Genomic DNA, 26,971 nt, shown 5'->3' on the forward strand with positions numbered 1-26,971 from the left:
AGCCTAACTTCCTTTCGTGGGTAACATTAGCTAGTTAACATTAGCCTTCTACATCTAGCTACATACTGACCTTCCATCCTCTCAGGCCAGGAACACAATGTAGGAATGAATGGTTGGATCAGAATTGCAGTTATAATAATTGGCCAGTATGGAGAAGTAAGATTTTTTTTTGATCAAGGTAGGCTAAATGCTCACTGAATTCAATGCTACAGGGGGCAACAATCTATGGCGCCAGATAGCTGCCAAAAGGTTGAACGTACGTATCGTTAGGATCATAAGAAAAGCCATGAGTGAAACATGAAACGTGACATTTTATCTGTGAACATACAAACACCATGTTATGATTATAGAATTTTTGGGGGGCAATTCAGGCATACAATAATTTATTTCAGAGTTCTGGCAGCTTCATCTAACCAACATTTTTTTTTTTTTACACCAAACGGCCTGTGAGGAGTGCTACGCAAACAAGCATAACACAGTATAAAAACGACTGAAGTCAGGGAAACCGGAAAAGGTATCCTGCATGTTTTCAAGTCTCCAATACTCCTCACTTGAGTTCATTTCACATTTATTTAACCAAGATCAATTAAGGACTATACCAGCCAAAGCTGGGCCAATTGTGCACTGCCCTATGGGACCCCCAATCACAGCCAGTTGTGATACAGCCTGGATTTGAACCAGGGTGTCTGTAGTGACACCTCTAACACAGAGATGCAGTGCCTTAGACCGCTGCGCCACTCAGGAGCTAATGTAATGGATCTCTACAGCATGGGCATACAGTGCATTCGGAAAGTATTCAAACCATTTCCCTTTTTCCACATTTTGTTACGTTACAGCAGGGTAACGGGGTGGCAGGGTAGCCTAGTGGTTAGAGCGTTGGACTAGTAACCGGAAGGTTGCAAGTTCAAACCCCCAAGCTGACAAGGTAAAAATCTGTTGTTCAGCCCCTAAACAGGCACACTGTTCCTAGGCCATCATTGAAAATAAGAATTTGTTCTTAACTGACTTGCCTAGTTAAACAAAGGATAAAAAAAAAGCCTTGTTCTAAAATGTATTCAATATTTTCCCCCTCATCTATCTACACAAAATACCCCATAATGGCAAAGCGAAAACAGGTTTTTAGAAAGGTTTGCAAAAAAAAACAGAAATCCCTTTATTTACATACTAATTATTCAGACCCTTTGCTATGAGACTCGAATTTGAGCTCAGGTGCATCCTGTTCCCACATCCTTGAGATGTTTCTATAACTTGATTGGAGTCCACCTGTGGTAAATTAAATTGATTGGACATGGTTTGGAAAGGCACACACCTGTCAATCAATACAAGTCCCACAATTGACAATGCATGTCAGAGCAAAAACGGTACTGGTGTGCCAAGTCTAGGTCCAAGAGGCTTCTAAACAGCTTCTACCTCCAAGCCATAAGACTCCTGAACGTCTAATCAAATGGCTACCCAGACTTCCGGAGGCATGCAGCCATAGAGTCATTATACCCTAATGTAGGCCTATTTGCCTACTAGCCAAATAAAGTGCAGGGCATGCATGATGTGTGCAACTCATCATTCCAACATATTTGAACATTTAATTCATCCTTCATTCAGTTCAGTCAGTCAGTATGTCATCCATTCTGTCATTTGTTGCAATAGGAACTAAATCAAAGAGAATAGAACAGGCTTCTCCATTTGTTTACTGAAATCCATGTGTGTATCTAAAAGTTCTTTAGCCTATCACTTTAATAATTCAATGTTTAATTTAGGCCTATCCAAATAAAAAAATAGGCCTTCAACTTATAGGCATTGCAATTTAGTCTATCATTTTGGGTACTGGTGTCTTGCAGAATACTATTTGTGTTTTATAACTGTTTTTATTATAGGCCTCCCCTTAAAAAGAGACCCTAGCTCATAGGCCTCTAAATATAGCTTCTAAATAAACGTTAAACAAAATAGTTGAAGAAGCACATGCAGTGACTGATAGGGAAAACAGTACTGGCAACAAGAATAGGTTATAGATAGTCTTGACCATTTGGGACCCCTTGGCTATTTTGCTAGGGACAGGTTATAGCCACGACCGGGAGACCCATGAGGTGGTGCAGAATTGGCCCAGCGTCGTCCGGGCTAGGGGCGTGTTTGGCCAGCTAGGATGTCCTTGTCCCATCGTGCTCGAGCGACTCCTTGTGGCAGCCGGGTGCATGCACACTGAATTCAGTCTCCAGCTGTACTGTGTTTCCTCCGACACATTGGTGGGTTAAGTGTCAAGAAGCAGTGGGGTCATTTTTCGAAGGACGCATGGCTCTCGACCTTCGCCTCTTTACGGGAGTTGCAGCGATGGGACAAGACTGTAACGACCAATTGGATATCATAAAAAAAGGGGTAAAAAGTACCCCCCAAAAATATAAAAAAATAATCATTTTGTTTTGTCTCATTATGGATATAGCCTCTGCGTGATGGGGTTGTGCAACGCAAATGGCTATAACAAGCCTACATACAGACTGGAATTCACAAATACAACAGTCAAAATGCCTAACATAAGGCCGTGCTCCCAAATACTGGAAAAGTGAGATTCGTTAGGTTACATGATCACCACAGTAGCCCCACGAGGCCATAAAAATGTATTATGTAATGGTATGGCCATTAAATAACACACAACAGCATGGCATATTTAGAAAGTAGAATAGGCCTAGCATAAATCATATTTACTTTCTGTATTGCAGTTCAGGCGGATATTCAAGACGAGGATCTTCTGTGTCTTTATAGTATCATTCTCACAAAAGTAATTTGCTGAAGGCCCATGCCTATACTACGCCATCAACTGGTATAATGTCGTTATTGAATTTCCGTTCTAAAACCAGCTCTAGACCTTTATTTTGGAAATGAAACTGGAATCTGCAAAACAACTCTAATGTCTGGGCTAGAGTTGCTTGATTGACTAGTTAAGTTCGACTAGCTACTTTCGGGTTCATGTCCTTTGCATATTCCACATTCCTGGCAAAAGTTTGTATGTATAAAAAACATCTGTCACAGAGTAAAGGGAGACGTAAAGTAAGAATTGAACGTTTCAATGTTCATTCATAGATGTGACATAGGGTTTGTACATTTACAGACCTAATTTAACGGTTACGTTTCATGTTTCACGCATGGCTTTAATTACAATCCTAACAATTTACGTATGGATTTTTTAAAGATGCTAACGATACGTACACTCAAACGTTTGGCAACTATTTGGCTCCATAACAATCATACTCTTTTGGACCAGACAGCATCAGATAGATGGTCTACACTTACAGAGACAGAGTGACGCTATTTCACTCACTCAGTTGCTTTCTCCGGTGAGATTTGTATTTATTATGGATCCCCATTAGTTGCTGCCAAGGCACCAGCTACTCTTCCAGGGGACCGGCAAAATTAAGGCAGTTAATACATTGTCTCTTGCCTATTGAAGGAACATTATGAAACACAGAGAGACGAAAGATACATTATTTAATGTTTTTATCTTGGTACATTTTTTGGGGTAGCCTGGCTTCCCTTGGCATCCATGAATACACGCCACTGACTACTACCCTTTCAGACATGTTCCTCAGATGGTGAGAAGCTGAACTCGTGAAACTCCCATTTGTGAGCCATTTTTCTTCATCTGATAATGCAATGTCAGGTTGTGTACTTGGAGATGGAGAGACTTTATCAGTTAGCTAAAACTGTTTCCCCTCTATAATCAAAATGATTATTGGAATAGGCTAAAACAGTCTCACCAATTATGACATGAACACAACTTACATAAATATACATTCACAGACATTATAGACAAATGGCTGTGGATATTCAAAAATATATTACCATCATCATACAGGCACAACTATTGATATAATTGTTAGCCTACATTGCTTCATTCATATAAGCAAACAACATTCATTGGCTACTGTAGCTAGTTTGGTTTCAGGTTACTGTGATTGGTTAACTTTCGTGGACAATTGGACAACCCTGCCTTTGCTAAGCCATCATGTGTTGCAATTGTGCTGTCAAGAGGGCTTGTTCGGAACACAGCTAGTTCGGCTTAATTTCGCAGCCAGATACAAGGAGGACAGGAGCATACGATCAGTGAGGTCAGTAAATACATTTACAACCTATAGCGACAAACGTATTTTAAAAAGCATGACAATTGTAGTAATTTGAAGACATCGCCACGTTTCGTGACTACTAGCTTGCTTACTACAAACTCTACTGTAATATTAGATGTCTGCCTAAGTGTCTGTTAAGATGCCTATTTCGATAGAAGTTTATCAAGTTAACTATTGAGTCATTGTTTGAATGTTAAATGTATCTCCCAAAGACGCTGTTAATATTATTACAGTACTAGGAAAATTCCTCTTGTGGGGGAAAGTTCAGCTGAACCGTCTTTCAAAACAGCAGCAAATGTTCAAATGGCCACTCAATGCAGACCTCTTATTATTTTCTTCTTGGTAAAATAGTATTTTTCATACTTTCACTTGGCATAACTGTACATGGTGTGTCTAGATCTGGAATCGTAATGTTGTAGGCTGCTAGGACCATTCACTTCTATGCCTGGGACCTTTTTTATATTTATATACATGTGCTATGGCTGGGGCCCAAGTCTTTCTTCATACAATCAGTCAGTGTTTCACTGCTTGCATACTAACGTGCTTGCCATTTAGGCCTGCCTTACTAGCTGTAGGGGTCACAGAGAGTGCTTTTTGATAGTAGATTGAACACTCACCAGGATGTGGTTGTCTGAAGGTGTAATGCAAAATAATGTCAATTCCCCCCCTCCAACTGTTTGGTATTGTTAGTTGCAAAGCAGTTATAATACTAGAGCAATATATTTTAATATTTCTCTTTATCTGTTTCTTGTTATCTGATATGAGAGACAGACTTTGCTCCAGTGGTGTCACAGTGTAAGTGAAGATCTCACTGTGGATCATTTCAGTTCTAAATAAGTATGCCTACATTTAGTCTGTATTTCCACCTATGTTTGTCCTGTAGTTTATAGCTTCAGTCGTGACCTTGACCCAGGCACTGAGCTGTATTATCATACCAAGCTAGTCTCCTCTCTCCATTCATGTTACCTTCACTAAGAATGAGAGAAGAGTATGCTTATACACACAGTGACACAAAAATACTAATTGCGGTTTAGATGCTTAATATAGGTATTAATACTGACCAAGTATTATGAATATAAGAAACACAGTTAAATGTGAAATCAGTTCAATGGGGGTCTAGTCAGTTCAATCACATCAGTCAATCAGAGCATGTTTTGGATGCCTCGGAGTCTGAGGCAAGCAGGAGGCCCATGTTTTTGGCCAGCTCCACCATTCATAAAATGGCAGTAAGCCTCTCCAGTGGTTTTTATAAGCTGCCTATTGGTAGGAGACTCAGCTGCCCTGTCCTCACCCTCAGCATGGTCTGGTCCAGACTGGGCCTTCTTCTTCCTCAGCTGCATCAGTATGCGTATGTAGAACTCTCTCATATGGGCAAACTGCTCTGCGCATCAGGTCCATGTAGTAGCAGACCTGGTTCCACATCTCCTGATCAGACAGCTGCTGGTAGTACTGCATGCACCTTTCCCAGTACTCCTTCTAGTTGTAGCGCTCGGCTGGGTGACTGAAGACAGGTGCCTGCCATGGACCATAAGGGAAGGGGAGAGCAGCAGGAGAGGGGCCTGCTAAGGGGATGAGCCCAGGGGGTGCCCAACTTCCTCCTCCAGCTGCGGCAGAAATGGCCTGGAGTGGGCACAGTACAGGGCTGTTCTTTGACTGCTGTGGTGGTGAGGCCTGGTCAGGAGCAACAATGCTTTTTTCGCGAATATGCTTGTTAAATCACCCGTTTGTTGAAGCAGGCTGTGATTCAATGATAAATTAACAGGCACCACATCGATTATATGCAACGCAGGACAAGCTAGATAAACTAGTAATATCATCAACCATGTGTAGTTAAATACTGATTATGTTAAGATTGATTGTTTTTTATAAGATGCGTTTAATTCTAGCTAGCACCTTACCTTGGCTCCTTGCTGTGCTCGCATAACAGGTAGTCAGCCTGCCATGCAGTCTCTTTGTGGAGTGCAATGTAATCGGCCATAATCGGTGCCCAAAAATGCAGATTACCGATTTGTTATGAAAACTTGAAATCGGCCCGAATTAATCGGCCATTCTGATTAATCGGTCGACCTCTACTCTGTATATAAGTTCCATCTCAATCACATATCAATGACTTCTGACATTCCATAACCCAAAGTAAAGACAAGGCAAAACCACAGCAGATCACCATACAGATGTAGGATCTTAATTTGAGCAAGTTTGCTACAGCAGAAAAATAATGCTGCAGCAACAGGAAGTTTAAATTATGTGGATTATAATTAATGGCAATTTTTTGTAGGTGTTGATACATCTTTCATTAGGGAAAATCAGTGTTGTGTTCGAGACCACCTAAAGTGAGACCGAGTCAAGACCAGAGGGGGTCCGAGACCAAGTCAAGAACGAGGCCAGATAAATGCCAATTCAAGACTATGAATGTAATTTGGTCAAATCGCCACTATAATAAGAGTTCAAAATGTCCAGTATTTCTGTGTTCATAATTCAAAAGAACATATGGATTCTTTAGACATTCAGAATGATGGAAAAAAAATGCATTCTGAAGAGCCACTGTACAAATGATTACTAACGCAAACACAGTGGGGAACAATGAGGGACTTCTACACTTTCAGAGAAAGGTTAAGGATCTATAAAATGTTTTTTTTTCCAAAGATGTTTTGATTTTAATCTCTTCAGCTTTCGTTAGAAAGGAAAGGGTTAACACTGAAGAGAGAAATATTAAATCTGGATTTTTCTTTGATGGTCTCTAGGCAGATAAATCTAGCTAGCTAAGTCAGCCATTGGCTAGGCCATCAGATGCTTGATAGAGGGCATCTGCCATTCAACTATATTAGGGGTGTCAACCAATCACATTGACTTCTAATAAGTGGGACCACTTTTACAAAAACCCATGGGAACTTCTGCATTCTCGAAGGCCAACAGGCCACTGTGCAATAGCAAGCAGTAGTTTTCCCACGGTCCAGCCAGCTAGCTTTTGTTGTAGGCTAGTTTGCAGAGGCTGCAGCAGGTGTTATCGAAGTAAATGTTGTTGCTAATTTGTTAGCTTGTCCTTTTTCAAGAATAACTTTCAACAAGAAGTTAAGTTTCAAATTATCATCATCTGGTAAGTGGAACTGTGTTTTTTTATTTTTTATTGCAGCACGCTTCCTGTTAGCCATCTCGTTTGAAAATAACTTATGTCAAATCAATCAAATCAAATGTTATTTGTCACATCTGCTGAATACAACAGGTGTAGTGTAGACCTTACGTTAAATGTTTACTTACAAGCCCTTGACCAACAATGCAGTTCAAGAAATGGAGTTAAGAAAATATTTACTAAATAAACTAAAGTAACACTAAAATAAAAATAGAGGCTATATACAGAGGCTATATGCCGTGTGGTATCTGTACTGAGCCAATGTGTGGAGGTACAGGTAAGTTGAGGTCATTTGTACATGTAGGTAGGGGTAATGCTTAGATAATAAACAGCGAGTTGCAGCAGTGTAGGGGGGTCAATGTAAATAGTCAAGGTGGACATTTGATTGTTCAGCAGTCTTATGGCTTGGAGGTAGAAGCTGTTAAGGAGTCTTTTGGACCTAGACTTGGTGCTCCGGTATCGCTTGCCGTGTGGTAGCAGAGAGAACAGTCTGACTTCGGTGACTGGAGTCTTTGACAGTTGTTGGTCCTTCCTCTGACACCGCCTAGTGTATATAGGTTCTGGATGGCAGGAAGCTTGGCCCCAGTAATGTACCGGGCCGTACGCACTACCCGCTGTAGCGCCTTACGGTCGGAGGCTGAGCAGTTGCCATATGCCAGGCCGTAATGCAACCTGTCAGGATGCTCTCGATGGTGCAATTGTAGAACCTTTGGTGGATCTGAGGACCCATGCCAAATCTTTTCAGTCTCCTGAGGGGGTAAAAGGTGTTGTCGTGTCCTCTTCACCACTGTCTTAGTGTGTTTGGACCATGATCGTTTGTTGGTGATGTGGTCACCAAGGACCACATCACCAGCCCCGTCAACGTGAATAGGGGCCTTTTTGGCCCTCCTTTTCCTGTAATCAACAATCATCATCTTTGTCTTGCTCTCATTGAGGGAGAGGTTGTTGTTTTGGCACCACATTGCCAGGTTTCTGACCTCTTACCTATAGGCTGTGTCATCATTGTCGGTGATCAGGGCTACCACTGTTGTGTGGTCAGCAAACTTAATGATGGTGTTGTAGTCGTGCTTGGCCACACACTCGTGGGTGAACAGGGAGTACAGGAGGGCACTAAGCACGCACCCTTGAGAGGCCCCAGTGTTGAGGATCAGCGTGGCAGATGGGTTGTTGCCTACCCTTACCACCTGGGGGCGGCCCGTCAAGAAGTTGCGGAGTGAGGTGTTTAGTCCCAGGGTCCTTAGCTTAGTGATGAGCTTCGTGGGCAATATGGTGTTGAATGCTGAGCTGTAGTCAATGAACAGCATTCTCACATAGGTGTTCCTTTTGTCCAGGTGGGAAAAGGCAGTGTGGAGTGCGATTGAGATTGCGGTATGTGAATTGGAGTGGGTCTAGGGTTTACGGGATGATGGTGTTGATGTGAGCCATGACCAGCCTTTCAAAGGACTTCATGTCTACCAACGTGAGTGCTACGGGGCGATAGTCATTTAAGCAGGTTACCTTCGCTTTCTTGGGCACAGGGACTGTGTGAAAACATTCTTGCATTTAAACGTTAGATCACCGGTTACTTTGTGTGCTAAACGTGAAATGTGTTTTGCAATGGAAAGTCAGTTGTTCATAACCATTAGGCTATGTTTTCCTAAAGATTTTTCAGATTTTCACTCAAAATCCCACATAAAAAATAAATAATAATGTGATGTCCTTGAACCACATCAGGAGACCATTTGAGGTGTGGGGAAAAATAACATATTTTTTTAGTTGTCCCTTATTTCAACTGAGCTAAACAAATGCCCTCCCCATTGATACAAATCAGCATTTATAGCATTCTATCAGGTAGGCCTGCATTGCTGTCAACATTTAATTGGGAAGTTTTTTTTGGAAAGCCTTTAGAAATGTTCATGCAAACAGTGTATGATTGAATTGCACATCGTAAATATCCTACTAACCAAGACTACGGACCAACATTTTTCAATACCTGATTTGCGTACCCATTGTTGGCATAGTTATAATTTACTGGTGGATGTAAGTTGATATGTCTTTTCTACCCTACCGGCTAAGGATGTCATTCTGTGAGCTGCTCCATGCGACAACCAGTTGAGAGCTGCACACTCATGCTGCCTGCAGATTATATGCTGCTGAAACTAGGCTATTTGTGCTGCAAGCAGATGAATATATTTCATGTGCTTTGCAATTGTTTAGGCTACTTTGTGCATGATTTCTCTATTGTACTACAGCGGGGACTGAAGAGACACAGACACACACACACACATGATAAGACACTCAATCTACTTGTTAGGTTCTAATTATCAGAGTAAGAACTCGACGGGGACTATGAAAGCTTAGACCAGGTTTATTCTTCCCAAAGGATCGAACCGCTGAATCGACAAAAACGTGTTTACTATAGTGGTGGTATATGTACCCCACTTTGGGTGGAGTCTCCTCCTCCTCGCTAAATGTAGTTTCCTGCCTAGCAATAAAGATCCAAAGTGATACGGGCAATAACCCTTTCCTTCTCCCTTAACGTGACCTTCACCCCATCACTAATCCATGACTCTCTCCCCTTATCAATGCCTGCCACGTATGATCGTTTTCCCTACACTCAGTACATTCCAAGCTTAATTTCCCCCACCATATACCTTCCTCCTACAGATAACCATTAACCTCTGGTGTAAACCCTCTAAACCATAGTACTCTATTTCAATAGAATACCTGATAATTAACCCTATTTCAAGTTTAGGAATTAGAACCCAGAATCCATCACTACACACACGTGGATGTTGTATTGTAAATATGTGATAGTGGAGAAGTGGCCTGATGGTGTTATGAAATGTAACATCATATTTTAAATTGTGTATATAACTGCCTTGGTGTTGCTGGAAACCAGGAAGGGGATCCTTAATAAATAATAAGTTGTATACCTCCACTACACTAATTTGATACGCAAACAGTAGGGATTGAGAAGTGAGTATAGGCAATGCCCACTGAAACAAAATGTGTATATGGCGTATACCTTCGTATAGCCTCTACTCCACCACTGGCCCTTTGTGTTTTACAAAAAGTGCGCTCTCCTACATGAGTGTGCTGGTATTACACTTGCTGTCCTTTCAGCATCACAAGCCTGTCACACACTGATGGCCCAATAGGCTCGACACTGCGCGAACATGTCTATAGCAGATATAAATACTGCTACAATTTCCCCGTGTCTCCCCTTACTAATAGTGAGCGTGCAAATTTCCAACAATTTCCCCCACTCTTCCCTACCAACAAGTCAATTAAATTCAGACAAAGTTTGAGGATATTTTTTAACAAAAGTTAAGGACAGTAATGTTACGAGTAAAGTAGGAATCCCAGGTTTCAATAGGCGATACAATATTAATGTTTCAAGAAAGGAGTGTAGATATTTGGCCTGGAGAATCGGTTTTATCCGCTGACTGAATGGAAGCTGATAATTATTTAATTTTTTTACTCCGCTGGTCTCTGTAAGAAATTACAGACTGATATGCTCAATATGTGGTCTCGAGACCGGACTCATATTACAACCCTGGGGCAAATTAAGTCTGACATTTTTAAAGTGGAAATTACAAACTTTAGAAGCCTTTTTAAACCTTGAACAGACTACAAGTTTGCATTTGCTGTGCAGAAAAATTCTCAGCAACAAAGTGACCAAATTGAGATCCTACATCTGTGCCTTTTTGGACATGGAATATTGAGCAGTAGACAAAAATAAGCTGTAGCCCTGTCCTCTGCAGAGGAATAAAATGTTCTTACCACTATAGATGAAAATAGTTGGTCTTGCAGAAAGATGTACCTGTTCCATCAATGGTACAGACTGATCAACTTCCTGAATTTAAAAAAAATAATGTAAAAAGCACATTTTTGTATAGAAAGCTTGGTCTCAAATGGCCTTAAATTTGATGCCACCAAAACTGAATTCAGGATCAACTTTGGCACATTCTTGGCCCAAACATTCTACCAAAGTTGCTATGTTCAGATGTTGTCATCCAATTGAATAACAAACACATTCAGAATCACCATGACATTATGAACAAAGTTCTGCAGGATTTTCATGTTCAATTGTGATGTCATCAAATAAAAATGTTTGCCAAAATTGTTCAGGTAAAATATAAAAAGCACATGATCAAACTGCCACATCTTTATTATAACAGCAAACATCCCAATGAAGGCCTACATTACTTTGGTCTGCAGTGAGATGGGCCATGGCCCAGTTAGACCTGTAGCAGAGGAGCTATACTGTTTGTAATATAAACAATTACTGTATCTACCTCCATCAGAATGATTTTAATATTTTGGCTGTGGGAGACATAATTGAAAACCACAAGACTTCAGTCATCCTTGCTCAGTTCAACTTCTATCCAGTGACGTGAATAATTCTTCAATTCTGCCCTATCCATTTCCATCTTGACTGTATCCTGTTGTTTGACAAATGAAGCAAACATGCCTGGGTTGTCCTCTAACAGATGGATGGGGGGGACAGCAAAATAAATCCCATCGCTGCTGTTTAGCTGGATAATACATTTCTGTCTTCTGAAGCAAGTAAAAGTTCTCTCATAAACTGTCATTTCATGTCAGAAATTAAAGAAACATCCTGCACAATGGCAGACAGCAAGAAGTCTGATGAGCCCAGTGCAGCAGCCATAGCCCAGCCAGCTGATGGAGACCAGCAGGTGAGGAGCACCATCACTGGGACAGTAGTTTACTCTATAACACACAGCTCTCATGAAGGGTCTGGTACACGGATAACTTTGAAACCAGCATTCAATATTTCACAGAGAATAGGCACTCAAAGTTGATTAATTAGAAATATGCACTCCTCAATTGTAATATGCACACACAAGAACTGTGTGCAGAGTTGAGTTATCAGTACAAAGCAAACAAAATATGAAATTGGCAACACAATGGCTGTTTCTTCTCTCTTAAACCTTGCTAAATTATAAGCATTGTGTGTTTTGTTCCCAGAGTGTTGTGTCCCGTGTAGGTAGCATCCCCCTGGTGAGCTCTGCTTGTGGTGTAGTGTCCAACGCCTACAGCAGCACTAAGGACAGCGTTCCCCTTCTGAAGGGGGTCATGGATGCTGCCGAGAGCGGGGTGCGCACCCTGGGGGCAGCCGCCACCACCGGCTCCAAGCCACTCCTGGACAGACTGGAGCCACAGAGTGAGTTCTGATGCATAGTGACCACAGACAGACATTTTTACAATTATTTTATTTTAGTGGATCACTTTTTGTTAGGAATTGATTCATAATTTGTTACAGTTTCTGTGGTGAATCAATATGCCATGATGGGACTAGACAAGGTGGAAAAACTACAAATCCTCCAGCAGCCAGCTGACAAGGTGAGACTTTCCAAATCTAATATTGACTAGTCAACAACGCTTCATCATGCATCCAATTTGACTAAAGTCCCCAAGAAAAGACAGGTAAACTCCTTGATATCTCATCCCTTACTCACTAATCTTCGCTTGGAGCATAGTGCCTCAACATATGGATCCCCACGCTGTCCTATTCTGGGTCAGGTCCCAGGTTGATGTGTTTTTTTGTCTCAGGTTGAGTAGGTCGTCCTCTTGGGCGTGTCCAGTTGGGGATGGCTCCTTGAGGATAAGGGTGGGCTCTAGAGGTGGGTTTGATCAGGCCAAGTCACCAAACAGTCCGAGTCAGGAGGCACTGATTAGGGAGGAAACAGGGTTGGTCCGTCTTTCGCCGTATTGTAGTTTGGGATGTGGTCTCACCATGTGATGCCCAGTATGCGGCATTTGTAGTAAAAGGCATTCAGACGACGTGTGGGCCAGGTTGTTTTTTTTTTTTTTAGAGAGTGTGCGTTGTTTCCAGATGTTGTTTAGGCTGGCCATGTTTGAGGCTTCCCATGGTTGTCACCGTTGCTCCTGCAGATGTATAATACCTCATATATTTATAACAGCTTTTTAATGAGCTGTATATTTTCTTTCCCACAGCTGGTTTCAGACACAGTGGGCATGATGTACCAGTCTGTTAGTGGGGCAAAAGAGGCCATGGCTGGAGCCAAGGACACCATGACTGGGGCTGTATTGGGGGCAAAGGAGTCAATAACTGGGGCTGTGACCGGGGCCAAGGAAACCATGGCTGGGGCCAAGGAGACCATGACTGGGGCTATGATGGCTGCAGTGTTTGGGGGTGTGGAGATGACCCAAGCAGCAGCCAGTGGATGGTTCAGCTCATTCATGGGGACCGGTGTGGGCCATATGGTCAGCAGTGGGGTGGGCCTGGCCCTCAGCCACTCTGAGAACTTGGTGGACCAGATCCTGCCTCTCAGCGACAGAGAGCTGGGTCAGTATGAATGAGAAAGTGAACTAGTAACCACTGAATGGACTGTACTGAAAAGGATTTCAACCAATCCCTGGTGTGGGTGCTGCTGAGTCAGGTCTAGAGCTGCAAGATGGTGTGATCATTTAATTTATGTTTAGATATGTGTATGTAGACAGGGTGGCACTAAAATCAATAGCTCTGATTCTCAGACTGAATTATCCATTCTAGATCATCTTCATTTTTTCCTGTTCAGCTGCTTTGGCCGAGCCTGCAACAGGTGAGGTGGCTACTGCACCAGTGGTGGGCTCTAGCCCATCTAGCCCCAGCTACTTTATCCGTCTGGGCAAGCTATCCTCCAAGGTGCAGGAGCGGGCCCTGGAGCAGTCCCTGGTGAGAGCCCGGTACGCCAGAGATACCACATATGCCACCATAACCCAGATCACTAGCACCTTGGACCTGCTGGAGAATGCCCGCTCCACCCTGGCTGCTGCCAACCACCAGCTGGGAGGGGCACCAGAGCAGCTGCTGCAGCGCTGGAAGGAGTGGCAGGAGAAACAGCCTAAAGATGGACAAGTAGATGGCGGGAAGGTGGATGGTCCCAAAGACCAGACTGCGGTAGGGAGTCTCAAATTAGTTTGTTTTGACAAAGTAGTCATGGGAATGAATGTACTTGGGGAACTTTATAAACACTGTCTAGGTAACCACAGCTAACTGTAAATGCCATTGTTTGTGTTGCAGTTGGAGTGGCGAACCCTCTCGATGGTGCGTGGTCTCAGTGGCCAGGTGCGGTCTGCCTGCTCTGGTGTGGTGTCCAGCGCCCAGGGCCTGCCCAGTGCGGTCCAGGACCAGCTGGCAAATGCACAGAAAGCAGCTGAAGAACTGCACTCCTCCCTGGGCAACGCTAGCACCCTCACACCCCACCTCCTGGAGCAGACCCGTTATCATCTAACACAGGTATACCAAACTCTGTTGCTCCATTTTTCCTGTGTGTATTCATTATGAATACACCAGCTGCTGGTTTCTCATTATTTATTCATAGTTTTAATATTTCAACCAACACATTGCATGTGCATCATCATAACAGATAATTATGATTCACTCTGAGATTATTTATGTTGATTGACACATTTTTGCAGGTGCGACATTCTCTAGATGGCGTAATGGAGTATCTGCTCAATAACACTCCTCTCAACTGGCTGGTGGGACCCTTTGCACCCCAGCTCACTGAGAAGGGGGAGGACAGGCAGGCTGTGGATAAAGGCCCTCAGACCTAGGCTTGGTTTGAGGACCGACAGGTTGGAGTAGATTACTTCAAAAAGGCTTGCACTTCATCTGCTTTCAGTGACCGAGGCCTTAGATTAACATGTTGCTGGCATGGTGTTTTCATTTTTTTGTACAGTGCAGTAAATGATGCACTTACTGCACACACTTGTGAGTATAAACTATGCTGATAATAACATGGTACATGCATATGGAAATCACAATACTGTTTTGTATATTCTCCAGAAGGGGATGACCACTAAAATGGCCATATTTGTGCTGTAAATCACACTCCAATCTGTGAATGTTAAGGAACCATTTAAAACCAACTAATTTTGTTTTTCTGTAACACTAACTGTATGAAATGCTGTATAAACCCCACGTGTGACTGATCTTTAATCCTTAAAAATGTACGAAAAGGGGTCATGACAAATTGGTGTGATATTTCTGTGCTCTCCTCTGTATGTGTATGCTCCTGAAGGGTCTCTTGCTGTTGTTCTTGATTGCTAATATGGTCAATAAAGTATTGTTGACTCTCCTCCTGGGCTTGTAGTCCCTTATATTTGCTATTTCATATTTTTATATAATACAGGATTTCATTCACCTGCATCTTTCACTCATTGCTAGTTGATAGTGCCTAGTGAATATTTAGAATTGGTTATGTTGTATCCAGTCTAAGTACTTTGCTGTTCTTTTTTTATTTTTCCAATTAATACACAAACATGTTTTCCAAGAACCTGTATGTTCAATGTCACAGTACTCATAAGAGTCATTTTTTAAATATAATTCTATCACCCCGTTTCTACAATGGTATTGTATTTGGCAAATTAAATGAGGATATTATGCATGTGAGAAAATAATGAATTGTTGCTTAGAATTACGTCACGGTGGTTTCGAATGTCGGGAGCTAGCGCTGGTTAGGAGGCCGCGCGCACAGAAGGGACCGATTACTTGTACATTTCTGGAGACTAAGGTCGTCAACACCGCTCATCACTTCGTATTTCAGGTACTGGTTTGCTTTAATAATAACAAGAAACGATTTCGCTAATGTAAACCGATTAAATATGTTCCCGCTGACGACAAGCTACTGTACCGTTAGCGCTCCATGCTAGCTAGTTATAGTAACCAGATAACATGTACTGCCAGCTACAACTGCTAACGTTCGTTTAGACACTTGTGTGAAAACTAAGTCGTGTTACATATTCAGTGTAATTCGTCTGACTAATATATATAATTTCCCAGATAAGCTAGTGCATTTTTACATTCAGGACATGAAAAATATGACGTCGCCGCTGGTCCTTGTTTTCAATGAATTAGCTAGCTAAATGTTACTGTAGCTAACTAAATAACCAGTCTCTTGCTAGCCTAACGCTATTTGCTTTTGAGCGAGGACGCAATTGTTTTCGACTGCGGACAAACAAGACCTGGGTTGATGATCAGCAGTAACGTTAGTTACTAATTGATCTAGTTAACCAGACAGCTAGTTTGCCAATTATTGTCAGTCTATGACAAGGGAATGCCATAATTGTATTGTTTTGTTCTTTCAAGTTTGCTTGAAAGCTATGATGCTGGCGCTGTAATTGAATTTAGGCTATCCTGGCAGCCTTGGTAGAGTTAGTATTTCTTGGTTTATCGAGGCACAAACTATTTTGTTTTCAATGCACACACTACAGCTAGCTAGGTAGTAAGCTTTTGTTTGTGACACAGGCACTGTCTGACAGTTTGCGATGTGTATTTTGTTGTTGGTCTGTTTTCCATGCTGTAAAACAAGGAGTACAAACGCGTTCATGGAAAATGAGCCCATATGTATTGTCATGGTGATTTATATTAAACATTTTTAGTCATTTAGCAGGCGCTCTTAACCAGATTAGTGAGTGCATACATTTTCATATTTTTTCGTACTGGTACTGGGAATCGAGCCCACAACCCTGACGTTGCAAGCGCCATGCTCTACCACACGGAATATCTCCGTTTTACTTCCAGCCAGGTGCATGTGTAATAGAGTATTGTGATTTGTAACTGCTTCTGTTTCTACTGTCAGTGTTATCTGACCATTCAAATGAAGTAAACAAGTTGTTTTTGTGGTTTGAAAGCTACGTGCGTAAAATTCTGAACAGAATAAAGCATAGCTCCTGGATTGGGTAGCCTCCATGCTAGTAACATTAAACAGTATTTGTATTGTATCTAACAACATAGATCACTCATCACCAGTACTATACAGATTAGATCTGTCAGGATCATCTCTAATACAAACCAATAATCAATCATTCACACTTACTCCTAGCAAAACCACTAACACTTTCAGAACTGCTCTCCTGCTCCAATGCCTGTCTCCAAGCTCTTTTAGCCTTTTTATAGACATGTTCATGTAAACAATGGCCGTGAGTTTGACTAACTCTTCAACCCCATTTTCAGGAATATCCTCTCCCATCCCCCTTACCCCCCCTCCCCCTCCCCCTTTATCAGAGAGCATGGCTCAGGAGACCAATCAGACGCAGGTGCCAATGCTTTGCACTATGGGCTGTGGTTTCTATGGTAATCCCCGCACCAATGGTATGTGCTCGGTCTGCTACAAGGAACACCTACAGAGACAACAGGGAGGGGGCCGTTCCAGCCCCCCGGGTGACAAAGGTAGGAAGATGGGGGAGGGACCCAAAAGGAGGGTGGTGGGTTGCTAAAAGGGGCTGGAGAATGAGGTAGCAATCGCTGCTAAAACCTTGGCATTATAAAGCAAGAGAGTGATTTATCAGTTCGTGAAACACAACCCCTTTTTTTTTTTTTTTTGGACCATGTAGGTAATCAATAGCATGTGGCATATGATTCAATATAGGTACAATTCATTCATGGTCAACAACTGGGGGGAAGGGGGTTCAGTTGTGTCCTATAGAAACGTGTGGTTTATCTACAGGCTCGGCAGCTTCATCGCCAGTGGGGTCCCCGGGAGCAGCTGGTGTGTCAGTGGAGAGCACAACGTCGGAACCCAGTACGGAAGGGGTCACTACGCCCGAGGAAAGGACATCCAGGTATGCTGACATAAAATCAGCTTGTCTCTGCAAACAAACACACAGACTGCTAAATGGAATCCATTACATTGACAGTAAGCTGTTGCTCAAGAGGCTTTTGTTCATTGTTTTTTGGAGTTCCATAGTATATTGGATTATGGTTTGTTGTTCACCTTATTATTGGTCTGTGTGAATGTGTGTCTCCAGTCCCAACTCCCCCAGCCCAGTAACCCAGCAGATGACAGCCATGAGTATCTCCCAGGATACTGGAGCCACTGACTCAGACCGGGCTGATGGGGATGAGGAAGAGGACGAGGGGACATCCAAAAACACTGGTTAGAACAACAGGGGAAAAAAGCTTGAGACTTTCTTGGTTTCCAAACTGTTTTACAGTAGCAGTCATCAGCAGTATATGGCATGGCTCCTGTCTTGTAATACATAACTACGCTGCAGCCACCCGAGGGTACACTTCAAAAGTAATATATGGGTAGCTCTGTTTGTGAGGTTCAGTTAGATGTTGTATTTTAACAGGGCCAGTGGGGGAGGCAGCCCAGGCCTCGTCTGATGGTGATCAGACCCCTGACAAAAATAAGAAGAAGAACCGATGCTTCACCTGCCGGAAGAAAGTGGGCCTGACTGGTAAGACGGAAGATAGGGTGTCCAATCAGAAACGCATCTTTTGACCAATGGGTAAAATAATATGGTAATTGTGTAGATACTCCTCTAAGAAAACCAATGGTCCAAACCTTGTCTCTCATAATCCATTCAAAAGTTATTGGAGTATTTACCCTTGTAGGATAGCTGAAATTAGAGACCCTAAATCAGAGAAAAAAGTGGTAAAATAACAGGAAAATAGTTTTGCATCAGCTAGGCTAGATGCTGTGTGAGAATTAAGTCTAACTGAATGGCTCACTGTTGAACTCATCTTTCTTTTCGAATCTGGAGGGCTTAAAACAATATAAAGGTAAGATATATATTGATTTTGAGACATGACATAGAGTATTTTCATATTATACACTTCATATTAATGCGAAATTCTCGTAAAAAAAAAAAAAGATTTTTCACAAAAACAAGTGTATCTTTGAAATGTCAACGGTACACTGAGCCGTACTGCAAGCTTTGTATTTTTTAAGCATTTTACATTTAATTTCGATTTTTGCAACCCGCGGAAACCACTTTGCAGATGACTACCAGAACATGTAAAATCCTCAAGTTGCTGTGAGAAAGCATCACTGCTTTGTCAACAGAGCTGGCTGCTTATTACTGAATGTATTAGGTTACGAAAGCTGACTTTTAGGATATAATGTTAATACCATGTTAGAGAAAGACCCCAGTGAATGATTCAGGACATGAAGAATCATATTTGTTCTGGTAAAATGTATTTTATAACATAAGGAAGTGTGTTTTGGGTAGTGGGTGGACACCTAACAGAAGGTTTCAGGGTGCACAGCACACACATGGCAGGTGGCTGTTGAGTTCAAAGGGTTTATGGGGCATTGAGCTTGAGTGCAAAGGAGTTCTTTTCTGAGTTAGCATTTAGGTGTTTGAGATTGTCTCAAATCTTTACCTCTGGGGAAATGGATGGATGCAGGGCTAATTAGTTAGTTCAGATACATTTTTTTATTTTATCTGACTGTTACTGCTCTCATACAGTGCTGATTTGATGCTTTTTCAATGTTATGTTTGTTTTATTTTTTTCAAAGAAATTCTATAATCTGCTACACAAACTAAATTATATCTAATTTTCAATAGACATGATTGATCTGCCAATTTGAACGTCAGAACATCATATTTATCACACACAGTGCAAAAATAGCACAGAGACCTCAAGACTGAATGTTAATATGATGCCATTGTCCTTACTGGCTGTTTTTTAACTAAATCTTTGGTATAAAAAAAATTGAAAAATCAATATTTGCACGTTTATTTAATAGTTCCTATTCCAAACGTAGACTACAAGTTGTATGAAAGTAGTCCACCTATCACATTGCTGTTTGTGTAGAGAGCAACATACTGCAGGTTAGTGGTGCATTTCACGGTCCACTGCATTTCACAGTGAACTGTTGGCTTGCACTCTACCGTGGTGTTGGCCTGCTAAACAACAATCTCTTGGAAGAGCCTTGTGCTCACCACCCTCTAAGAAAGCACACTGTTACTACACATCTCAGGTTTTCATCTTGGTCCAGTTGGTTGGAACTGACCGTGGAGACTGAGACGTAGATAGGGTTGGATGTTAACTTTGTCCATCTCTTCACTCTCTAGGCTTCGACTGTCGCTGTGGTAACCTGTTCTGCGCCATTCATCGCTACTCTGACAAACATAACTGTCCTTACGACTACCGAGGCGCCGCCGCAGCCCGCATACGCAAGGAGAACCCCATCGTGGTGGCTGAGAAGATCCAGAAGTTATGAGGATTAAGTAGAAAAGTCTCTGACGTGAAAATTTGGAACAATGGCGGCATGGAATAATACCAGATAAAATGGCTTCATTTGTTCATGGTAGGATAAGGCGGGTGGGGTGGCAGCGTCATAGCCCCTGTCCAGCCACTCCATTTATTGGCATCTCCCTCTCTCTCCTAGAGTGACTGCTGGAGTGTGAATGCGTGTGTGAATTCCCATGTGGGGAGATGGTGTGTGTGTGTGTAGCTTGAGAGTCAGGGAGAGTGCAGTAGGGTTAGGTGGGCATTTGTCTGCTGTGGGGAGGGAAGGCATTACATTTTTACCCTTTTTATTGTTAACTTGGTGGGACTTATTTTTATATTATCCCTGCGAGGTAGTTAAAATGAGAGAGAAGTAACCTGTTTAAGAGCATGCCACAGCTCGGATAAGGACATTGGGAGGTCAAGTTAAGATCCATACTGGGATTTTCTGTGTGTATCATCAAGATCTTTTGAAGACTTCACATTCATTTACTCCCAAAGAAAAACCATTGTCTAGTTTCTGTCAAATGTTTCCCTCTGGGTGATTAGTTCACAACATGTCAAACTCCCAAGTCTCTGCATTGAAGATTGTTTTCTCTTGGATATATTGAATTCTCATACTGATGTTGGGTGCATGAACAGTTAGTTATTGGAGGGGGTGGGACAGGGCTGGGGTTATCAAGATAGCCTTGACATAACTGAGTGATTGAGTTCTGTTATTTTCCCCTTCCTTTTTGTTTTAATGAGCGAATGACATCAGAAGATCTATATTAATATATTGTAGTTAGCTTGAATTGTGTGATTGCATTCTATTTATTTTTTAAATCATTTGGTTGGTTTGTACTGGAGGATTGGCAGCATGTGTCCGCAAATCATTTGATTTGTACTTAACCTTTCAATTCTATTTAAGCATTTCCATCTGATTATGTAACCATTTGAAAAATACACGTTCTGATATGTGATGGAGTAGAGTGGATATAAAAGGTCCATTATTTTGGAATCAAAATGCAACAAATGGTGTCAACTGCAGAGCACAAAACATTGAATGTGCAAATTAACCTACTCTGTTTTCTTCAGCCTCTGGGTCTTTATAGTTTAGTTGGATCTCTATGCAGGTTTGCTACAGAGAATAAAGCATATTCTTCCCATGCAGGCAGGACATAATGTAGTGTACTCCTTGAACACCTGCTTCTGTTCCATATAGCTTACACTTTAAGCCTCCTTGTCCTTAACCACCTTCATACCACTGACATATGCTGAATGATAACAGAACTGGTTGGCAATTAATCTCCATAGTGACACACCTCTATTCTCAGCTGAAGTGAATTACTTCAGAATGTCCTCCCAAATGAGTCCTTTTTCAAAGACGCTTCTAGCTAGCTACTTCCCGGAAGATCAAAATGTGCATGCATGTGCAGTCAGATGAATAACTGTTTATTATAAACAGAAAAACTAGCAAGAATGTTAAGACACACAGCATTAGCACAATGCAACGCGTTACTGGAACCTTGACTGGCTGAGGTTCAAGTTAATGGGACTCTACTGTGTTTTCAATTGTAAATACCATGTGGCTACTATTCATGTAGTATAATCTTATGTAGAATGTCGCCAGATAATAGGCGGGGAGAAAAATATCAAAATATTAGTTTGTGTATAACAGTGATTTTCATAACTACCCTAAAAGAAGTGCAGTGGCACTGCTTGGTTTTCCTTTTATTTTGTTTCACTCACAGGTAATTCCTGTGTCTTCAAACGGTGTAGAATTTAGTTAAAGGGCTCAAATCACCCTGGATGACATATTTATCTTTGACAGTGTCATGCTAGGTTGCTTTCCAGTTCCTCCTGACTGCCCTGAGATTCAGTGACTCAACTCTACAGACAGTCCCTTCTATGTCCAAAGTACTGCAACTAACTGGCTCACTCCTCAGCAAGGGCCTTGGTGTCCCTGTGGTTGTTTTCAGGATTGGTCACACTAGTTCATTTCAAAACAATTTGTGGCAGTTTTGCATTGTTGAATCAAAGGTGTATCAAACATTGATTTACAATTCATGCTTTTTCATAACATAGCAGAAGTCATTGAAAAAGATTGTGTGGAAAAAGCAGATACTGAAAAACAGCAAGTGTAACACCTGGCAAAACAACAAGGAGAAAGTCTGAACTGAAGGAGATCTCTTTATATAAACGGAATACCCTAGACTTAATTTAGTCAGACCTGTGATTGGCGCGTTAGCCTGGGTAGTATTACCAGTTAAAGAATGTCTTAGTGAAGGGCGGGCAGCAGTGGCTTAGGGCCTTGGCATGCAAACACCAAGACAGCCTGTCCCTGAGCCTAGCCCGGAGCTCAAAGCCCCTGTTACGAGATGAGTCCTCTGGTTTATCATTTGGAATCAGACACTTGGATCTTAGGGTTCACACTGTTTAAAGTATCTGAGTGGAGATGGTGCGGTGCCTTTGATACCATGTAAGAAGAGGGCCTGAGAAGAAGTGTGTATGATGAGCTAGGTTCTAGGCTGTCTGAGTTGAAAAACCTTCCTTGCTGTTGGTTTATTCCCCATGGCGATGTTTCGGTTGAAAGGGTATGCACTAAACAGACTTTTTAAAATGGGGCAGAGATGCGTGGCCTCGTGTACCTGATGAGTGTACTCTGTTCTAGGGCAAGGGAATAGCGTTGGCTTGTACTTCAGTTTGGCTGACTGTCGTCTTTGCAGTTGTGATGTGTTGCAGGTTGATAGTTCCCTTGACTGCTCAGACTATCCCAGCATTTAAAAAGGTGAGCAGTTTGAATGTTACCAATGGGTTGATGGGGTCATGCTTATCAAGCTATTTTTGTCTCTGGAATTGACCACACTGAGCCTCCCTTGTGGGGCCCACTGAGCTTATGTTTTAGGCTTAATAAGATCTGTTGAATCACTGCAATTGTATGTAAATGGATCAACTAAACCGGATCAGAATCAGTGATTTGATGTTAGGAAAACATCCACTGCAATTTCAATCTGTTGCACTTTTACAATGTTGATGTCAAGTTTGTCTTTAGCACACTTTAACATAATCATTGTCCTCATCTTGCAGGCCATTACTACAAAAGCTTTTGATCTGTGATGGGTAACCAGCTAATGGGTGACCAAATCTGGCAATATTCTCTCAATGTGTTGCAGCAGAACTGAGTTCCCATAAAATACAGTGAAGTGCTTGACTCATTCCACTGATGTATGAGAAATGATGGAACAGACAATAATTGAGTTCCAAAATGTTACAAATTGTAGATCTCTCCTGTAGGAAATTGCAAAAGTGCAGTCAAGTCCTTTTGACTGGTGCACACCAGTCCCCCAGAAACAACACCAGATATCTTTTTGTTTTATTTTCTTTAAAAATGTAGGGTTGTAAGTATAAAACAATAAAATTACAAAGTTTATTTTAAATTTACACTGTCTTTTGTATTTATTTGTACAGCTGAGGGTAAGCAGGACAGATATAGTAAATCAGGGTTCAGACTTTCCTCTTGAGATCGGTTTATCCTATAAAAAGCCTAACAATCCATCATAGCCTCCCAACACCTGGAGTACATTCAATGGACAACACTTAATATTGCAGTAGCCTATTGTTGCAGTAGCCTATTGTTGTACATTTACACAATGCGTTGTACTGATGTGTTTCTCTGACTCAGCAAAATGCTTAAGAGACATGGGTGTCCACAATGTCACCAAATGTGGAATGGATGCTGGCTCTAACTAGAATATACCATGAGGGCAAACATATCCTGCTGTGTGTAACACACCTAGACCGAGGCAGCCATGTCCATGTGTACAGTAGCTGTGTATACCCGTGCCACAGAGCCCTGCCCACTTCCACATCAGCAGCCATTCACTACTCTTGGTTGGATTTGAGCAACAAAGTAGGTGTCAATCTACCTCAGATGTGACTTCTGTTTTGGAAATGAAACACACCACACTTAATAATGATGGTATACCTCACCTTTCAACTATTTTAAATGTGTTGAGTAAGTTGTTTACTACACACACTCTCCGGTCAGTTTATTTGGTACACCACCCCGTTCACAAAAATGGATCACTCCTACAGACAGTGAGTCACGTATCTTGTTATATAAAGCAGACAGGCATTGAGGCATTCAGTTACTGTTTGTTGAATGTTAGAATGGGTGAATTGAGTAACCTAAGCAACTTTGAGCGTGGTATGATCGTTGGTCCCAGGCGCGCCGGATACAGTATGCCAAGAGTGTGCAAATCTGTCAAGGCAAATGGTGGCTATTTGAAGAATCTGAAATATAAAATATATTTTTATTTGTTTAACACTTTTGGGGTTACTACATGATTCCATATGTGTTATTTCATAGTTTTGATGTCTTCACTATTATTCTACAATGTAGAAAATAGTAAAAATAAAGAAAAACCCTTAAATGAGTAGGTGTTTATAAACTTTTGACCGATAGTGTACAATTTGACGATTGCGCTGCACCCGATCCTATAGCTGTTCACAAATCAGCAATCTGTTCGCTAGCTCAGTGGTTCAAAGCACACAATCGCTTTGAACGACCGCCTGCCCGCAGAATGCTAGTTGCCAACTGGGTAGCCAATTTCTTCATCACAAATACTATAATTAATTCGCCAGAATATGTTACATCTTCATACCATATTATTGAAGGCAGTGCGATGTTACAGCCATCTTTAGACATATAACCAGTAGCCACCCAAACTAGGCCTATCTGAAATATGAAAATGATCAATGAAATCGCCAGGTGGTAGCCTGTTATTGTTCTGACGAAGATGCCTCTGAAATAGCTTTCTAAACTGTATTCTGTTTTTGCCAGGCAAAGCCTGAGAAAATGAAGCCAGTGCTTTCTGGTCACTTATCTCTGGATATGCGCTCTAGCCTTTGCGTGCCAATGCTGATGACTGGTCATTGGTCAAACACAGACGATATGTTTTTGAGACAACAATCTAGTGCAATACCATAGCCCTATATTGGAAATCAGATCAAATTGACAAAGGTGTATATAGAAAATATATATGAAACATATGTATTTTTCTCATTCTTCTCCAACTCGCATAATCCGTTTGCTGATCCAATCAGAGGGCAGAGTGTGCGTTTCACTAGCTATTCTGTTGCACGTTTTTTTGTCAATGCTGCAGCTACTGTCTGGCTACGCGGAGGGTCGTCAACGAATATTCTGTGCCACAAAATGAGTGATAAAACGTTACAAAACCTGTCCAGGCAATTTTAAATTATCAGCCTTAAGTCAAAGTCTCGAGGCTCAAGTTATTTGATTTTCTATCAAGTCAAGTCTAAAGTTATAAAATGTGACCGCTGTCAGAATACATGCGACTCGAGTCCACACCTAAGCTATTTTCCAGAGAAGTAGTAAAACTCCAGAAACCACCTTCTCTTAGTGCCTCACTACAGGAAATATTTTCTCACCAGAAGAATGTCTCCTCCTGCAACACTTCCCAAACCCTCTTGCTTCCTTCATTCCTTCAAGTGTGTGTAGGCCTACTGTTTTCAAGAGTAGGCCACTTTTCACGGTAGTTCCAATGAAGTTCTAAGGATTATTCAATTGATCTTTACAAGCACCCAATAGCTTTATCTTGCGAAGATAACATTCTCACTACACCGGAATACTTTTCAAATTTAAATCAACAAAATTATATTCATTTGAGATAAACAACAATTGACAAACTGAACAAATAGTGATTCACACATCATTATTGTATTTGTATTGTGGTATGTATTTAGAGTGATTCACATTCCTCTGGTAGTTAGAGAAACAATAGGGATACATTCCCCATGAAATGTAGGCCCAAATGAGGTCCAAAAAAAGATAACTAGATAACTAGGTATGTGTTCGATATTGCAGCGGACTTTATAAAGGCGAGACTGATCTATAAATTACATTGCATCCTAAATAGAGCTTGCCAGCTAGTAGTTGTAAAACTCAGTTTCCTCTGGTTCGTTGAGCGATCCCTGTGGGAAAAATGAATGGAGAAAAAATAGGGTTTTGGAATAAACTACCAAAATAAAGTCTGAGGTTAACACAGATTTAGGATATATTATATCATTTGTTCTATCAGATAATAGCAGTCAGTTAACATGACATTTACGAATTATGAAGCCTTTATTATTACATACGTTGTTTATTATTACATACATTCTTCAAAATTCACAAAAAAATACGTTAGCTGATGAAGATTATCTCATAGAGCAAAACGTATAAAAACTAAGCCTGTTTTTACCACAGACCTTATTTTCTGCGTTTATCCAAAAACCCAACAAAAACGCCATTAATTTTCCTCATATGCTTTGTCCAACGAACCATGGTGGAGTAAGTGCCTACAAAAATAATCCATTACTATTTCCGTCATTGTTCTATCTGTGCTTTAATTAATCTATGCTATTTCTTGATCAGTTGGTAAATCACAATTTACCCATGATACATCACGGGTGTTGATGCTCCCGAACGCTGCCTGTAACATAGATCTGTTTGATAATAAAGTTCTCGGTTACCACTAGTTACCACAGCCACAAAGTCAAAATGGTCTATATCGTAAAAAATACATGAAAACAACCATTTGCTTTTTATTCTTAATTCAAGGCTATGATTATGCATAAGGTTAGTAGTGTGGTTATAAATTAACGTTTTAAATCCTATTTTAAGAAGATAAATTGTAGAAATAGGCAGTTTTTTTGATTGTGTGTTTGTAGTAACTAGTGACGATCAAAGTTCCCCCACTTTTCCATTGGAAGCTT

At 41.4% G+C, this 26,971-nt stretch overlaps 2 protein-coding genes across 3 annotated transcripts; both read left to right on the top strand.

Annotated features, from left to right (window-relative positions):
* Positions 1-3,963: 3,963 nt before the first annotated feature.
* On the top strand, positions 3,964-15,329 carry LOC109897888 (perilipin-3). The gene is made up of 8 exons (XM_020492532.2): positions 3,964-4,094; positions 11,824-11,918; positions 12,211-12,406; positions 12,506-12,585; positions 13,201-13,552; positions 13,785-14,146; positions 14,270-14,485; positions 14,668-15,329. The coding sequence occupies exons 2-8, from the start codon at positions 11,847-11,849 to the stop codon at positions 14,803-14,805; spliced, it is 1,416 nt and encodes a 471-aa protein (XP_020348121.1). The 5' UTR covers positions 3,964-4,094; positions 11,824-11,846; the 3' UTR covers positions 14,806-15,329.
* Positions 15,330-15,652: 323 nt separating this feature from the next.
* On the top strand, positions 15,653-23,635 carry LOC109897889 (AN1-type zinc finger protein 5). 2 transcript variants are annotated; one of them, XM_020492533.2, is made up of 6 exons: positions 15,653-15,797; positions 17,207-17,422; positions 17,700-17,814; positions 18,001-18,128; positions 18,325-18,432; positions 20,056-23,635. In XM_020492533.2, exons 2-6 carry the CDS (start codon positions 17,263-17,265, stop codon positions 20,202-20,204), a joined length of 660 nt encoding a protein of 219 aa, XP_020348122.1. In that variant the 5' UTR covers positions 15,653-15,797; positions 17,207-17,262; the 3' UTR covers positions 20,205-23,635. The 2 variants fall into 2 exon arrangements, with proteins under 2 accessions (XP_020348122.1, XP_020348124.1); XM_020492535.2 differs by having other exon boundaries at positions 15,679-15,797; positions 17,258-17,422; positions 20,056-23,631.
* The last annotated feature ends 3,336 nt before the right edge of the window (positions 23,636-26,971 follow it).

The sequence above is a fragment of the Oncorhynchus kisutch genome, linkage group LG10 (assembly GCF_002021735.2).
Source record: "Oncorhynchus kisutch isolate 150728-3 linkage group LG10, Okis_V2, whole genome shotgun sequence".
NCBI lineage: Eukaryota > Metazoa > Chordata > Actinopteri > Salmoniformes > Salmonidae > Oncorhynchus > Oncorhynchus kisutch.

What these genes read in the sequence shown, in the direction of transcription:
- LOC109897888 (XM_020492532.2), top strand. Translation starts at nt 11,847, where the DNA reads ATGGCAGACAGCAAGAAGTCTGATGAGCCCAGTGCAGCAGCCATAGCC. An exon ending in CAGCTGATGGAGACCAGCAG is followed by an intron (nt 11,919 to 12,210) that starts GTGAGGAGCACC and finishes TTTTGTTCCCAG; the next exon opens with AGTGTTGTGTCCCGTGTAGG. An exon ending in GGACAGACTGGAGCCACAGA is followed by an intron (nt 12,407 to 12,505) that starts GTGAGTTCTGAT and finishes AATTTGTTACAG; the next exon opens with TTTCTGTGGTGAATCAATAT.
- LOC109897889 (XM_020492533.2), top strand. Translation starts at nt 17,263, where the DNA reads ATGGCTCAGGAGACCAATCAGACGCAGGTGCCAATGCTTTGCACTATG. An exon ending in GGGGACATCCAAAAACACTG is followed by an intron (nt 18,129 to 18,324) that starts GTTAGAACAACA and finishes GTATTTTAACAG; the next exon opens with GGCCAGTGGGGGAGGCAGCC. An exon ending in GAAGAAAGTGGGCCTGACTG is followed by an intron (nt 18,433 to 20,055) that starts GTAAGACGGAAG and finishes TTCACTCTCTAG; the next exon opens with GCTTCGACTGTCGCTGTGGT.